At 47.9% G+C, this 13,341-nt stretch overlaps 1 protein-coding gene across 7 annotated transcripts in view; it reads right to left on the reverse strand.

The window, feature by feature from the left end:
- The window catches only part of LOC139579448 (glutamate receptor 2-like), an 88,127-nt gene that overhangs the window by 55,074 nt on the left and 19,712 nt on the right, over positions 1-13,341 (reverse strand). For all 7 annotated transcript variants that reach the window (XR_011675748.1, XR_011675749.1, XM_071408125.1 and 4 more), the window contains exon 4: positions 3,778-3,974. Coding sequence is in view for 5 of the 7 variants with exons in the window: in XM_071408125.1 (XP_071264226.1) it covers positions 3,778-3,974 (197 nt within the window). In the remaining 2 variants the exon portion in view is untranslated. The remainder of the gene's footprint in view (positions 1-3,777; positions 3,975-13,341) is intronic.

A 13,341-nucleotide genomic window follows, 5' to 3' on the forward strand; every position in this document is an offset into this window, starting at 1 on the left:
TGGTCACATGGTTAGCAGATGTTAATGCGAGTGTAGTGAAATGCTTGTGCTTCTAGTTCCGACAATGCAGTAATATCTAACAAGTAATCTAATAATCCCCAACAACTACCTAATACACACAAATCTAAAGGGGTGAATGAGAATATTGTAAGAAATTGTATAAGATGGTAACTTGTTTTAACCACTTCTCAACATAAGCTATTCTTGGCACAACATGCATCCCCTCTACTTTGTCAGACCCACACACACATCCCCTCTACTTTGTCAGACCCACACACACATCCCCTCTACTTTGTCAGACCCACACACCCATCCCCTCTACTTTGTCAGACCCACACACACATCCCCTCTACTTTGTCAGACCCACACACCCATCCCCTCTACTTTGTCAGACCCACACACCCATCCCCTCTACTTTGTCAGACCCACACACCCATCCCCTCTACTTTGTCAGACCCACACACCCATCCCCTCTACTTTGTCAGACCCACACACACATCCCCTCTACTTTGTCAGACCCACACACCCATCCCCTCTACTTTGTCAGACCCACACACCCATCCCCTCTACTTTGTCAGACCCACACACACATCCCCTCTACTTTGTCAGACCCACACACACATCCCCTCCCCCATGAATAGGGCCTGTGAAAACAAACGCACATGCAGGATGCCTTTGGATGTGACTAGGACAAAGGACTGTGGGAAGAACCAATGGAACGTCGACATCAGGCCGAACAGGACTACCCACGACCCAGATCGACCAATCGGAAGGCCAGACGACAAGATCAACCTACTTTGCTTGTTGCCTATATAATCTGTATGTACTGCTTAGAGGGGCCTCTTCTCCGACGATTTCATAAGAATCAGACAGAAAGGAGCCGTGCACGCTTTTGCCTGATATCTTTACACTTGAATAAAACGGCCTTATTATAAAATTATCCACCTCGTCCTATGTCTCCACTTGGTCTCCTGTCTCCAGTAAACGTTTTATCAACAATATGTACAAATATATGGCTGAGCGGCACAGGCAAGATAAAATAGATGGTACAAAATACAGTATATACATTTGAGATGAGTAATGTAAGATATGTAAACAGTATGAAAGTGGCATTATTATAGGTGACTAGTGATCCATGTATTAACAGTGAAAACGGGGTGTTTTCTTCTAACAGTTGACATCTTTCCCCATAGGAATACATTGCCTGCTGCCCTAACTTCAACCTGATGCCTATGGGGGTTGATTGCCATATCAAACTGTCTTCAATGACAATCCATCAGGCCACTATGAGGATTACCTGTGTTGAGTTTAAGCTTCCTGGAGCAACCGGAAGTGGTTAAATTGACCCTAAAAGTGGTTTGGATTGCACAGCCTACAGTTAGTTAAAAACACAGCATTCAACCCTCTGTAAATCAGTCAGTTCTTAACGTAAAGACTTGAAACTCAGGATTCTGTACCCCACGGAGGATATGAGTTTACTTTTAAATTGGGGTCGTAGCTGCTGTTTCGAAGGGTTAAAAAGGTCACATCTTTCAAAAATGTCATATGTGTGATTTGGCAACCCTCATGACCCTCATGACCCGTCATATTAGAAAACCAGGTTTTTATCCGTTTTTTTGTTGCCCTTTTTGGAAGACTTCCATCTCGGTAATGTTATGTATCCATGTGTAGTCTGAATGTAATATCTTTCCAGATTATGGTTGGGGGGCATATAAAGAGCCGCATATGTGAAGAGCAGCTGTCTCTGAAGTTTTTGGTGAAAGATATTGACATCCAGAAAGGTCTTAGCACAAGGCCCAAAATGAAGCCTGACCTAAATGTGAGGTGCTTTTGGGTGACAGTGGCAGAACCGTTAAGGCTAGAAGCACAATTCAACCACAGGAACGTTCCTAAGGTCCTCCCGATCTGTGCAAACCTAACCTTGACTGTGTGGAATTAACCCTCAAAGTGGCCAGTGATTGGGCCTCAATGTAGGCAGCAGCCTCTCTGAGTTAGTGATTGCTGTTTAGCAGTCTGATGGTCTTGAGATAGAAGCTGTTTTTCAGTCTCTCGGTCCCAGCTTTGATGCACCTGTACTGACCTCGCCTTCTGGACGGTAGCGGTGTGAACAGGCAGTGGCTCGGGTGGTTGTTGACCTTGATGATCTTTTTGGCCTTCCTGGGTTAGGGTTCACCTGTGACATCGGGTGCTGTAGGTGTCCTGGATGGCAGTTAGCTTGTACCCGATGATGTGTTGGGCAGATCGCACCACCCTCTGGAGAGCCCTGCAGTTGAGGGTGGTGCAGTTGCCGTACCAGGCAGTGATACTGTCTGGTACGTGATGTACTGGTACGTGATGTATTGATGTATTGGGCCGTACACACTACCCTCTGTAGGGCCTTACGGTCAGATGCCGAGCAGTTGCCATACCAGGCGGTGATGCACCCAGTCAGGATGCTCTCGATGTTGCAGCTGTAGAACCTTTTGAGGATCTGGGGACCCATGCCAAATCTTTTCAGTCTCCTGAGGGAGAAAAGGTTTTGTTGTGCCCTCTTCACGACTGTCTTGGTGTGTTTGGACCATGATAGTTTGTTGGTGATGTGGACACCAAGGAACTTGAAACTCTCAACCCGCTCCACTACAGCCCCGTCGATGTTAATGGGGGCCTGTTCGGCCCGCCTTTTCCTGTAGTCCACGATCAGCTCCATTGTCTTGCTCACATTGAGGGAGAGGTTGTTGTCCTGGCACCACGCTGTTAGTTCTCTGACCTCCTCTCTATAGGCTGTCTCAACGTTGTCGGTGATCAGACCTACCACTGTTGTGTTGTCAGCAAACTTAATGATGGTGTTGGAGTCATATTTGTCCAGGCAGTCGTGGGTGAACAGGGAGTACAGGAGGGGACTAAGTACACACCCCTGAGGGGCACCAGTGTTGAGGATCAGCGTGGCAGATGTATTGTTGCCTAGGCAGATGTATTGTTGCCTAGTCTTACCACCTGGGGGCGGCCCATCAGGAAGTCCAGGATCCAGTTGCAGAGGGAGTTGTTTAGTTCCAGGGTCCTTAGATTAGTGATGAGCTTCGTTGCCACAATGGTGTTGAACGCTGAACTGTAGTCAATAAACAGCATTCTCACATAGGTGTTCCTTTGTGTGTTCTACACTTGTATTCAGCATTTCACGGTAAGGTCTACACTTGTATTCAGCATTTCACGGTAAGGTCTACACTTGTTGTATTCAGCATTTCACGGTAAGGTCTACACTTGTTGTATTCAGCATTTCACGGTAAGGTCTACACTTGTATTCAGCATTTCACGGTAAGGTCTACACTTGTATTCAGCATTTCACGGTAAGGTCTACACTTGTTGTATTCGGCGCATGTGACAAATAAAGTTTGATTTGATTTAAATTATCCATGGTATGACCATCTTAAAACAATTCCATATGTTACCATAGTAACCTGGCCAGATTGGACGATGTGTTAACAATTCCATATGCTAGTTTATGGCTTAACCTTTAACCTTGTCTTGTCCACAGTCTAGACAGACAGATAGACAAACCTGGTCCAAAATGTCTTTAACCTTGTCTTGTTCACAGTATAGACGCAGACAGACAGACAGACAGACCAACCTGGTCCATGATGTCTTTAACCTATCTTGTTCACAGTCTAGACACAGACAGACAGACAGACAGACAGACAGACAGACAGACAGACAGACAGACAGACAGACAGACAGACAGACAGACAGACAGACAGACAGACAGACAGACAGACAGACAGACAGACAGACAGACAGACCAACCTGGTCCATGATGTCTTTAACCTTGTCTTGTTCACAGTCCAGAATGACTCTCCTCTCCTTTCGTATCTCCAGGTCTTGGAACATGGAGCGATATGCCTCGTCCTTCCTCTCATCCTTCAGGTTGCCGACGTTGATGGCTGTCACAATCCACTTCCTCTCTGCTGCTGTATCCAGGATCACTTGCAGGGTGGACAGACCTATACATACACGTACATACACACACAGTAGGTTAGAAAGGTAACTGGGTTAGGGTCACGGTAGGTTAGAAAGGTAACTGGGGCTAGGGGCTAGGGTCATGGTAGGATAGAAAGGTAACTGGGGTTAGGGTCATGGTAGGATAGAAAGGTAACTGGGGTTAGGGGTTAGGGTCACGGTAGGATAGAAAGGTAACTAGGGTTAGGGTCGCGGTAGGATAGAAAGGTAACTGGGGTTAGGGTCATGGTAGGATAGAAAGGTAACTGGGGCTAGGGTCACGGTAGGATAGAAAGGTAACTGGGGTTAGGGTCATGGTAGGTTAGAAAGGTAACTGGGGCTAGGGTCGCGGTAGGATAGAAAGGTAACTAGGGTTAGGGTCATGGTAGGTTAGAAAGGTAACTGGGGCTAGGGTCACGGTAGGATAGAAAGGTAACTGGGGCTAGGGTCATGGTAGGATAGAAAGGTAACTGGGGCTAGGGTCATGGTAGGTTAGAAAGGTAACTGGGGCTAGGGTCGCGGTAGGATAGAAAGGTAACTAGGGTTAGGGTCATGGTAGGATAGAAAGGTAAATGGGGCTAGGGTCACGGTAGGTTAGAAAGGTAACTGGGGCTAGGGTCATGGTAGGATAGAAAGGTAACTGGGGCTAGGGTCACGGTAGGATAGAAAGGTAACTGGGGCTAGGGTCATGGTAGGTTAGAAAGGTAACTGGGGCTAGGGTCGCGGTAGGATAGAAAGGTAACTAGGGTTAGGGTCATGGTAGGTTAGAAAGGTAACTGGGGCTAGGGTCACGGTAGGATAGAAAGGTAACTGGGGCTAGGGTCATGGTAGGATAGAAAGGTAAATGGGGCTAGGGTCACGGTAGGTTAGAAAGGTAACTGGGGCTAGGGTCATGGGAGGATAGAAAGGTAACTGGGGTTAGGGTCATGGTAGGATAGAAAGGTAACTGGGGTTAGGGTCATGGTAGGATAGAAAGGCAACTGGGGTTAGGGGTTAGGGTCATGGTAGGTTAGAAAGGTAACTGGGGTTAGGGTCATGGTAGGATGGAAAGGTAACTAGGGTTAGGGTCACGGTAGGTTAGAAAGGTAACTGGGGTTAGGGTCACGGTAGGATAGAAAGATAACTGGGGTTAGGGTCATGGTAGGATAGAAAGGTAACTGGGGTTAGGGTCATGGTAGGATATAAAGGTAACTGGGGCTAGGGTCATGGTAGGATAGAAAGGTAACTGGGGCTAGGGGCTAGGGTCATGGTAGGTTAGAAAGGTAACTGGGGCTAGGGTCATGGTAGGATAGAAAGGTAACTGGGGCTAGGGTCATGGTAGGATAGAAAGGTAACTGGGGTTAGGGTCTAGGGTCATGGTAGGATAGAAAGGTAACTGGGGCTAGGGTCATGGTAGGATAGAAAGGTAACTGGGGCTAGGGTCACGGTAGGATAGAAAGGTAACTGGGGTTAGGGTCATGGTAGGATAGAAAGGTAACTGGGGCTAGGGTCATGGTAGGATAGAAAGGTAACTGGGGCTAGGGTCACGGTAGGATAGAAAGGTAACTGGGGCTAGGGTCATGGTAGGTTAGAAAGGTAACTGGGGTTAGGGTCATGGTAGGTTAGAAAGGTAACTGGGGTTAGGGTCACGGTAGGATAGAAAGGTAACTGGGGCTAGGGTCATGGTAGGATAGAAAGGTAACTGGGGTTAGGGTCATGGTAGGTTAGAAAGGTAACTGGGGTTAGGGTCATGGTAGGTTAGAAAGGTAACTGGGGCTAGGGTCACGGTAGGTTAGAAAGGTAACTGGGGTTAGGGTCATGGTGGGTTAGAAAGGTAACTGGGGTTAGGGTCATGGTAGGATAGAAAGGTAACTGGGGTTAGGGTCATGGTAGGTTAGAAAGGTAACTGGGGTTAGGGTCACGGTAGGATAGAAAGGTAACTGGGGTTAGGGTCATGGTAGGATAGAAAGGTAACTGGGGTTAGGGTCATGGTAGGTTAGAAAGGTAACTGGGGTTAGGGTCACGGTAGGATAGAAAGGTAACTAGGGTTAGGGTCATGGTAGGATAGAAAGGTAACTGGGGTTAGGGTCATGGTAGGATAGAAAGGTAACTGGGGTTAGGGTCATGGTAGGATAGAAAGGTAACTGGGGTTAGGGTCATGGTAGGATAGAAAGGTAACTGGGGTTAGGGTCATGGTAGGATAGAAAGGTAACTGGGGTTAGGGTCTAGGGTCATAGTAGGATAGAAAGGTAACTGGGGCTAGGGTCATGGTAGGATAGAAAGGTAACTGGGATTAGGGTCACGGTAGGATAGAAAGGTAACTGGGGTTAGGGTCATGGTAGGATAGAAAGGTAACTGGGGCTAGGGTCATGGTAGGACAGATAGGTAACTGGGGCTAGGGTCATGGTAGGATAGAAAGGTAACTGGGGTTAGGGTCACGGTAGAATAGAAAGGTAACTGGGGTTAGGGTCATGGTAGGATAGAAAGGTAACTGGGGTTAGGGTCTAGGGTCATGGTAGGATAGAAAGGTAACTGGGGTTAGGGTCATGGTAGGTTAGAAAGGTAACTGGGGCTTGGGTCATGGTAGGTTAGAAAGGTAACTGGGGCTAGGGTCATGGTAGGATAGAAAGGTAACTGGGGTTAGGGTCATGGTAGGTTAGAAAGGTTAGATTTATGTCAAGAACTGCAACGCTGCTGGGTTTTTCATGCTCAAAAATTTCCCGTGTGTATCCAAAGGACATCCAGCTAACTTGACACAACTGTAGGAAGTGTAGGACTGTAGGAGATTGTAGGAGACGGTAGGAGTCTGTAGGAGATTGTAGGAGTCTGTCGGAGACTGCAGGAGACTGTAGGAGTCTGCAGGGTCATGGTAGGATAGAAAGGTAACTGGGGCTTGGGTCACGGTAGGATAGAAAGGTAACTGGGGTTAGGGTCACGGTAGGATAGAAAGGTAACTGGGGCTAGGGTCATGGTAGGATAGAAAGGTAACTGGGGTTAGGGTCATGGTAGGATAGAAAGGTAACTGGGGTTAGGGTCATGGTAGGATAGAAAGGTAACTGGGGCTAGGGGTTAGGGTCATGGTAGGTTAGAAAGGTAACTGGGGTTAGGGTCATGGTAGGATAGAAAGGTAACTGGGGTTAGGGTCACGGTAGGATAGAAAGGTAACTGGGGTTAGGGTCATGGTGGGATAGAAAGGTAACTGGGGTTAGGGTCACGGTAGGATAGAAAGGTAACTGGGGTTAGGGTCACGGTAGGATAGAAAGGTAACTGGGGTTAGGGTCACGGTAGGATAGAAAGGTAACTGGGGTTAGGGTCATGGTAGGATAGAAAGGTAACTGGGGTTAGGGTCATGGTAGGATAGAAAGGTAACTGGGGTTAGGGTCACGGTAGGATAGAAAGGTAACTGGGGTTAGGGTCATGGTAGGATAGAAAGGTAACTGGGGTTAGGGTCATGGTAGGATAGAAAGGTAACTGGGGTTAGGGTTACGGTAGGATAGAAAGGTAACTGGGGTTAGGGTCATGGTAGGATAGAAAGGTAACTGGGGCTAGGGTCATGGTAGGATAGAAAGGTAACTGGGGCTAGGGTCATGGTAGGACAGAAAGGTAACTGGGGCTAGGGGCTAGGGTCATGGTAGGATAGAAAGGTAACTGGGGTTAGGGATTAGGGTCAAGGTAGGATAGAAAGGTAACTGGGGCTAGGGGTTAGGGTCATGGTAGGTTAGAAAGGTAACTGGGGTTAGGGTCTAGGGTCATGGTAGGGTAGAAAGGTAACTGGGGTTAGGGACATGGTAGGATAGAAAGGTAACTGGGGTTAGGGTCATGGTAGGATAGAAAGGTAACTGGGGTTAGGGTCTAGGGTCATGGTAGGATAGAAAGATAACTGGGGTTAGGGTCATGGTAGGATAGAAAGGTAACTGGGGTTAGGGTCATGGTAGGATAGAAAGGTAACTGGGGTTAGGGTCATGGTAGGATAGAAAGGTAACTGGGGCTAGGGTCATGGTAGGATAGAAAGGTAACTGGGGTTAGGGTCATGGTAGGTTAGAAAGGTAACTGGGGCTAGGGTCATGGTAGGATAGAAAGGTAACTGGGGTTAGGGTCATGGTAGGATAGAAAGGTAACTGGGGTTAGGGTCATGGTAGGATAGAAAGGTAACTGGGGTTAGGGTCATGGTAGGATAGAAAGGTAACTGGGGTTAGGGTCTAGGGTCATGGTAGGATAGAAAGGTAACTGGGGTTAGGGTCATGGTAGGATAGAAAGGTAACTGGGGTTAGGGTCATGGTAGGTTAGAAAGGTAACTGGGGTTAGGGTCATGGTAGGATAGAAAGGTAACTGGGGTTAGGGTCTAGGATCATGGTAGGTTAGAAAGGTTAGATTTATGTCAAGAACTGCAACGCTGCTGGGTTTTTCATGCTCAAAAATTTCCCGTGTGTATCCAAAGGACATCCAGCTAACTTGACACAACTGTAGGAAGTGTAGGACTGTAGGAGATTGTAGGAGACTGTAGGAGTCTGTAGGAGATTGTAGGAGTCTGTCGGAGACTGCAGGAGACTGTAGGATTCTGCAGGAGTCTGTAGGAGTTTGTGGGAGACTGTAGGAGTCTGTAGGAGACTGTAGGAGACTGTAGGAGTCTGTAGGAGACTGTAGGAGACTGTAGGAGTCTGTAGGAGTCTGTAGGAGTCTGTAGGAGACTGTAGGAGTCTGTAGGAGACTGTAGGAGTCTGTAGGAGACTGTAGGATCCTGTAGGAGACTGTAGGAGTCTGTAGGACACTGTAGGAAGCATTGGAGCCAACATCCACCAGCATCCCTGTGGAACAACATTTTGTAGAGTCCATGCCCCAACGAATTGAGGCTGTGCTGAGGGCAAAAGGGGGGTGTGTGCATCTCAATATTAAGTATTCTCAGTGCATATAAAGGAAGTACGTAAGCCTTGTCCATGCCAGAACAGCCCATAGGGGCAGAAGCCGTTCTACTGTTTCTGTAGTGAGGCCACTTGATGTACAGTACACCCCCTGGACAGGACACTAGTCTATCTCCTGTTACTGTAGTGAGACAGCTTGATTTGCAGTACACCCCCTGGACAGGACACTAGTCTATCTCCTGTTTCTGTAGTGAGGCAGCTTGATTTACAGTACACCCCCTGGACAGGACACTAGTCTATCTCCTGTTACTGTAGTGAGACAGCTTGATGTACAGTACACCCCCTGGACAGGACACTAGTCTATCTCCTGTTTCTGTAGTGAGACAGCTTGATGTACAGTACACCCCCTGGACAGGACACTAGTCTATCTCCTGTTTCTGTAGTGAGACAACTTGATGTACAGTACAACCCCTGGACAGGACACTAGTCTATCTGGTGTTACTGTAGTGAGACAACTTGATGTACAGGACACCCCCTGGACAGGACACTAGTCTATCTCCTTTTACTGTAGTGAGACAACTTGATGTACAGTACACCCCCTGGACAGGACACTAGTCTATCTCCTGTTACTGTAGTGAGACAACTTGATGTACAGTACACCCCCTGGACAGGACACTAGTCTATCTCCTGTTACTGTAGTGAGACAACTTGATGTACAGGACACCCCCTGGACAGGACACTAGTCTATCTCCTGTTACTGTAGTGAGACAACTTGATGTACAGTACACCCCCTGGACAGGACACTAGTCTATCTCCTGTTACTGTAGTGAGACAACTTGATGTACAGTACACCCCCTGGACAGGACACTAGTCTATCTCCTGTTACTGTAGTGAGACAACTTGATGTACAGGACACCCCCTGGACAGGACACTAGTCTATCTCCTGTTACTGTAGTGAGACAACTTGATGTACAGGACACCCCCTGGACAGGACACTAGTCTATCTCCTGTTACTGTAGTGAGACAACTTGATGTACAGTACACCCCCTGGACAGGACACTAGTCTATCTCCTGTTACTGTAGTGAGACAACTTGATGTACAGTACACCCCCTGGACAGGACACTAGTCTATCTCCTGTTACTGTAGTGAGACAACTTGATGTACAGGACACCCCCTGGACAGGACACTAGTCTATCTCCTGTTACTGTAGTGAGACAACTTGATGTACAGGACACCCCCTGGACAGGACACTAGTCTATCTCCTGTTACTGTAGTGAGACAACTTGATGTACAGTACACCCCCTGGACAGGACACTAGTCTATCTCCTGTTACTGTAGTGAGACAACTTGATGTACAGTACACCCCCTGGACAGGACACTAGACAGGAGGCTAGTTTACCTCAGGGCCTTACTACCTATCTATCTCCTCAGTACATCCCCTGGACAGGAAGCTAGTTTACCTCAGGGCCTTACTACCTATCTACCTCCTCAGTACACCCCCAGGAGGCTAGTTTACCACAGGGCATTACCACCTATCTATCTCCTCAGTACATCCCCTGGACAGGACGCTAGTTTACCTCAGGGCCTTACTACCTATCTACCTCCTCAGTACACCCCCAGGAGGCTAGTTTACCTCAGGGCCTTACCACCTATCTATCTCCTCAGTACATCCCCTAGACAGGAGGCTAGTTTACCTCAGGGCTTTACCACCTATCTACCTCCTCAGTACATTCCCTAGACAGGAGGCTAGTTTACCTCAGGGCCTTACCACCTATCTATCTCCTCAGTACATCCCCAGGAGGCTAGTTTACCTCAGGACCTTACCACCTATCTATCCCCTCAGTACATCCCCTAGACAAGAGGCTAGTTTACCTCAGGGCCTTACCACCTATCTATCTCCTCAGTACATCCCCAGGAGGATAGTTTACCTCAGGGCCTTACCACCTATCTATCTCCTCAGTACATCCCCAGGAGGCTAGTTTACCTCAGGGCCTTACCACCTATCTATCTTCTCAGTACATCCCCTAGACAGGCTAGTTTACCTCAGGACCTTACCACCTATCTATCTCCTCAGTACATCCCCAGGAGGCTAGTTTACCTCAGGGCCTTACCACCTATCTATCTCCTCAGTACATCCCCTAGACAAGAGGCTAGTTTACCTCATGGCCTTACCACCTATCTACCTCCTCAGTACATCCCCAGGAGGCTAGTTTACCTCAGGGCCTTACCACCTATCTATCTCCTCAGTACATCCCCTAGACAGGAGGCTAGTTTACCTCAGGGCCTTACTACCTATCTACCTCCTCAGTACATCCCCTAGACAGGAGGCTAGTTTACCTCAGGGCCTTACCACCTACAGTGGGGAGAACAAGTATTTGATACACTGCCGATTTTGCAGGTTTTCCTACTTACAAAGCATGTAGAGGTCTGTAATTTTTATCATAGGTACACTTCAACTATGAGAGACGGAATCTAAAACAAAAATCCAGAAAATCACATTGTATGATTTTTAAGTAATTAATTTGCATTTTATTGCATGACATAAGTATTTGATACATCAGAAAAGCAGAACTTAATATTTGTGACAGAAACCTTTGTTTGCAATTACAGAGATCATACGTTTCCTGTAGTTCTTGACTAGGTTTGCACACACTGCAGCAGGGATTTTGGCCCACTCCTCCCTACAGATCTTCTCCAGATCCTTCAGGTTTCGGGGCTGTCGCTGGGCAATACGGACTTTCAGCTCCCTCCAAAGATTTTCTATTGGGTTCAGGTCTGGAGACTGGCTAGGCCACTCCAGGACCTTGAGATGCTTCTTACGGAGCCACTCCTTAGTTGCCATGGCTGTGTGCTTCGTGTCGTTGTCATGCTGGAAGACCCAGCCACGACCCATCTTCAATGCTCTTACTGAGGGAAGGAGGTTGTTGGCCAAGATCTCGCGATACATGGCCCCATCCATCCTCCCCTCAATACGGTGCAGTCGTCCTGTCCCCTTTGCAGAAAAGCATCCCCAAAGAATGATGTTTCCACCTCCATGCTTCACGGTTGGGATGGTGTTCTTGGGGTTGTACTCATACTTCTTCTTCCTCCAAACATGGCGAGTGGAGTTAGACCAAAAAGCTCTATTTTTGTCTCATCAGACCACATGACCTTCTCCCATTCCTCCTCTGGATCATCCAGATGGTCATTGGCAAACCTCAGACAGGCCTGGACATGCACTGGCTTAAGCAGGGGGACCTTGCGTGCGCTGCAGGATTTTAATCCATGACGGCGTAGTGTGTTACTAATGGTTTTCTTTGAGACTGTGGTCCCAGCTCTCTTCAGGTCATTGACCAGGTCCTGCCGTGTAGTTCTGGGCTGATCCCTCACCTTCCTCATGATCATTGATGCCCCACGAGGTGAAATCTTGCATGGAGCCCCAGACCGAGGGTGATTGACCGTCATCTTGAACTTCTTCCTTTTTCTAATAATTGCGATACATCCCCAGGAGGCTAGTTTAACTCAGGGCCTTACCACCTATCTATCTCCTCAGTACATCCCCTGGAGGCTAGTTTTCCTCAGGGCCTTACCACCTATCTACCTTCTCAGTACATCCCCTAGACAGGAGGCTAGTTTACCTCAGGGCCTTACCACCTATCTATGACCTCAGTAGATCCCCAGGAGGCTAGTTTACCTCAGGGCCTTACCACCTATCTATCTCCTCAGTAAATACCCTAGACAGGAGGCTAGTTTACCTCAGGGCCTTACCACCTATCTATCTCCTCAGTACATCCCCAGGAGGCTAGTTTACCTCAGGGCCTTACCACCTATCTATCTCCTCAGTACATCCCCAGGGAGGCTAGTTTACCTCAGGGCCTTACCACCTATCTATCTCCTCAGTACATCCCCAGGAGGCTAGTTTACCTCAGGGCCTTACCACCTATCTATGACCTCAGTAGATCCCCAGGAGGCTAGTTTACCTCAGGGCCTTACCACCTATCTATCTCCTCAGTAAATACCCTAGACAGGAGGCTAGTTTACCTCAGGGCCTTACCACCTATCTATCTCCTCAGTACATCCCCAGGAGGCTAGTTTACCTCAGGGCCTTACCACCTATCTATCTCCTCAGTACATCCCCAGGAGGCTAGTTTACCTCAGGGCCTTACCACCTATCTATCTCCTCAGTACATCCCCAGGAGGCTAGTTTACCTCAGGGCCTTACCACCTATCTATCTCCTCAGTACATCCCCAGGAGGCTAGTTTACCACAGGGCCTTACTACCAAAACTATCTCCTTAATGCTGAGTGCCAAGCAGAGAGGCATCAGGTCACTTTTAGAGTCTATTCATACCAAACACCCAACCTTCCAATATCAGGGCAGACACTCTAACCACAAGGCCACTGAGTTGGTATGTATTTATATATTGAGTTGCACCCCTCCCCATTTTGCCCTCAGAACAACCTCATTTCTTCGGGGCATGGACTCTACCAGGTGTCGAAAGCATTCCACAGGGATGATGGCCCATGTTGACTCCAATGCTTCCCACAGTTGTGT

The sequence above is a fragment of the Salvelinus alpinus genome, chromosome 6 (assembly GCF_045679555.1).
Source record: "Salvelinus alpinus chromosome 6, SLU_Salpinus.1, whole genome shotgun sequence".
Classification (NCBI taxonomy): Eukaryota; Metazoa; Chordata; class Actinopteri; order Salmoniformes; family Salmonidae; genus Salvelinus; species Salvelinus alpinus.